Source organism: Phytophthora sojae (genome assembly GCF_000149755.1).
Source record: "Phytophthora sojae unplaced genomic scaffold PHYSOscaffold_18, whole genome shotgun sequence".
Classification (NCBI taxonomy): Eukaryota; Oomycota; class Peronosporomycetes; order Peronosporales; family Peronosporaceae; genus Phytophthora; species Phytophthora sojae.
In genome coordinates, this window is record NW_009258132.1 from 227812 (window position 1) to 231144 (window position 3333).

A 3333-nucleotide genomic window follows, 5' to 3' on the forward strand; every position below is an offset into this window, starting at 1 on the left:
TACTTCACTGCACTAAGTCACACCTATTCCATCTGCCCCCGCTAGTCTTGATGCCGTAAATCCGGATTTAGCTCGTGGCTGACAACATACTGCTTCACCACTGGTGCACCATAGCGGCAAGCTAACCACACTCCACTGCGTATAATCCGACAGGATGCTATTAGAAATTCCACGCGCCTCCAAGCCGAACAATAACTCCCAACTGTGTATATGTCAGCGAAGACGCCTCAGACCACATCCAGCACGGCCACGTTCGCCACCACCACATCTGAGGTCATGCTGCTGACGGCGCTGCCACGGCCGCTGCCCTCGCTGCCCGAGTCGCCCGCTACCATTGCGTCCGACTCCATGCTGACGAAGTTGCCTCCGATCTCCTCCCGTACGGACACGATCTCTACAAAGGACGTCATGCTGTTGATGCCGCTGACGGTACTGCTGGCACCTCTACAACGGTCTCCTTCCGCACTGTCGATGCATTTGCGCACGCTGTCTGGTCACCGGTCACATCCTTGCCAACCTCCGTGCCGGTGGAGGCACCCACGACCACCTCCAGCACGACAACGGTCACGCCCAAGCGTCCGTGGTCATGATGTTGCCGGCGCACACACGGCGCTGCGACCGCCGTTATGCTTGCTGCCCGAGTCCCCCGCCACCATCGCGTCCGTGTCCGTGTCCATGTCGGCGGAGACGCCCCTGACCGCGTCCTCCAAGGCCACGGTCACCTCCATCGTGTCCGAGACCCTGCTGCCGATGTCGCTGGCGGCACTGCGGCCGCTACTTCCGGCGGCGACCTGTGTGCGGCTGCCGCTGGCGTTGTGCTCGACGATCGCATCCGTGCCCCTGGGGACACAATAGTGTTGATAGATATACTACAGAAGACACAATAGCGTGGGGTTTTACCTATCCCTCTTAGCTGTATGATTGGTCATAAACGGCGAGGAAACTGCCGTGGCTCAGAAAATTGCTGTTTCAGTTATCTTGCTACTACATCACCATTAAAAAGATACTTGATGTATCATTCTGGTAACGATAGGGTTAAGCTATCTATCGTTTTTTTTGGGAGCCCCGGAGGTTGCTGGGGTCGACAAATTGTTTCAGATAATTCATCATAGGAAGATTTCTCTTCGCCAATGGCTGATCGGCTCTCGTCGACGAACGCAGCCAAAGTGTCGGAGTCCAACTCGCTGGATATGTCCACCTGCAAAGCAGCACAGCAGTACACAGTCAGCAAAGTGGCAGTAGTATCATGGCGGCGGTGGCGAGAATGGGGGCATGCCTGCTACCGTCTTACCCCGTACCAGACGCCCAGGCATTGAAATAAAATAGAACGCCTACTAGGCGGTCTATCCGAATACAACGCCTAGGCGTTCTAATAGTGTGAAAAACTAAAACTCTGAGGCCCTGGTGTCCATAACGTATATATCGCCGCGATAGTCTACTTTCACATCGTTCGTATTGCGTCAAAAACGCAGTAGGAAAACGTCGAGAAATCCTGCAGTTGTCGAGTACTACAAGCAGCGCGCGACGCCCGGCGGCCTCATCATCGCCGAGGCCACCAACATCACGCCCACGGACCGCGGATCCTGGGGCTCCCCTGACATCTTCGCGCCCCAGCAGATCGAGGCTTGGCGCCACGTGACCAAGGCCGTGCACGGCAAGATGTTCCTGCAGTTGTCGGACTACCGCACGGCCGCGGAGAACGCCATCAGCGCGGGCTTCGACGGCGTCGAGCTGCACGCCGCCAACGGCTACTTGCTGGAGCAGTTCCTGCACGACGGCATCAACGACCGCACCGACCAGTACGGCGGCAGCGTCGAGAACCGCGCGCGCTTCCTGTTCGAGGCACTGGAGGCCATCCTCGAGAGTCTGGACTCGTCCAAGGTGGGCATCCGACTGTCCCCGTTCGGCGGCAGCTTCGGCGACAAGGACTCGGACCCCGTCGCCACCTACACGTACGTGCTGAACAGGCTCAACAACTACGACCTGGCCTACGCGCACCTGATCGAGCCGCGTGGCTACCACGTGCGTGACCCGCTGGCACCCGAGAAGGGCTCGGCGCGGCAGTTCCGCGAGACGTACAAGGGCGTGCTCCTCGCCGCGTCGGGCTTCGACCGGCAGTCGGCCGTGCAGATCGTGGAGGAGGGCGCGGCCGACGCCGTGGCCATCGGCCGCCACTTCATCTCGAACCCGGACCTGGTGCGGCGCTTCCAACTCAACAAGCCCGTGAACGACTACGACACGGACACGTTCTACCTCGGCGACGCGCGCGGGTACACGGACTATAATACCCGTTCCTGCAGGACGAGTAGGTAGAGCAGTAAAGACGACGTAGACAGCAAAAGACGTGCTACTTCCGTAAGAACTGCAAGGTGAAGCGTACTGGAGGTGGCTGCGTACTCTCAAGTAAAACAAATTGTTGGTAGTTAAAACTACCGGTAGTTGCTGCAGGCACCAGGCACGTACTGTTACTGCCTCGGTGTGGGCTTGGGCGTCTTGTTGGATCACTTGGCGCGTTTAGTGGGACGGCCTTCTTCACCCTCTTGGTTTTCACGTGCTCGTTTCTTGGATGTTTCCGTCTCGCCACCTTGATCGCCTAGTGGCCCTCACCACTGCCACCAACGTCACTCTCATCGTCACTCTTCTTCCTTGTCACCCGGCGCGTACGCTAGTGCTTTACGGGCGTTCTGCAACAACTTGTCGCGCGTCGCGGTAAGCGACAACTTTGCATACGAACTAACGTTCTTGTTTCGTTTTTCATCTTCATCGCGATAGTCCAGGTCGCCCTCCACAAGCCCCAGCGGGTCATACTGAGACTCCACCATGTTTGATAGAATGGAAGCCACGCCGTCGCTCAGGAACGGGTAGGTGACCCTGTTGAGTAAACGGAGGCAGATCGTGAAAACAGGCTCCTCCTCTGAGACACTCGACACACTTGAGACGCCAGGATTGCTCTCGATCTTCGCCCGCTTCTTCGCCTGACTCCCGATCGTCTGACTCTCCTCCTTCACCTCAGAGACGTTGCCTTTCTTCTTGGGCTTAAGATTGTCTTTCATTGTCGTGGCATAGATGAACTTGCCGTCACTCTTCCGACCGCGCACATTCATGTAGATGCGAATGGTATCACGGACATCCGTGGAGCTCAGCGGGTTCGGATCCCCACCAATTTCACCGGTAGATTTCCCCGCTGACGAGTTCCCATCACTGTTCTTTCCGAACACAAACCAGGGGCATAGTTTCTCCGTCGCTGCCCTGGAAAACCCACCATCGACTGGGGAACGATTCTTCACTTGAATCAACATCATCAACACTTCCTGCTCCTCTTGTTCACCCCTC

The 3333-nt window shown here is 57.2% G+C and overlaps 3 protein-coding genes across 3 annotated transcripts; 1 reads left to right on the forward strand and 2 right to left on the reverse strand.

Moving 5' to 3' along the window:
- Positions 1–227: 227 nt before the first annotated feature.
- On the reverse strand, positions 228–929 carry PHYSODRAFT_342564 (hypothetical protein; the record flags this gene model as incomplete). The annotated part of the gene is made up of 4 exons (XM_009541052.1): positions 228–444; positions 486–547; positions 609–840; positions 901–929. The coding sequence occupies 4 exons, from the start codon at positions 927–929 to the stop codon at positions 228–230; spliced, it is 540 nt and encodes a 179-aa protein (XP_009539347.1).
- A 574-nt stretch (positions 930–1503) lies between these two features.
- On the forward strand, positions 1504–2313 carry PHYSODRAFT_534614 (hypothetical protein; the record flags this gene model as incomplete). The annotated part of the gene is made up of 1 exon (XM_009541053.1): positions 1504–2313. A coding segment is annotated over one exon (810 nt), but the record flags the coding sequence as incomplete, so codon positions are not given.
- A 320-nt stretch (positions 2314–2633) lies between these two features.
- PHYSODRAFT_342566 (hypothetical protein) lies at positions 2634–3299 on the reverse strand (the record flags this gene model as incomplete). Its single annotated transcript, XM_009541054.1, has 1 exon — positions 2634–3299. One exon carries the CDS (start codon positions 3297–3299, stop codon positions 2634–2636), a length of 666 nt encoding a protein of 221 aa, XP_009539349.1.
- Between the last annotated feature and the right edge of the window lie 34 nt (positions 3300–3333).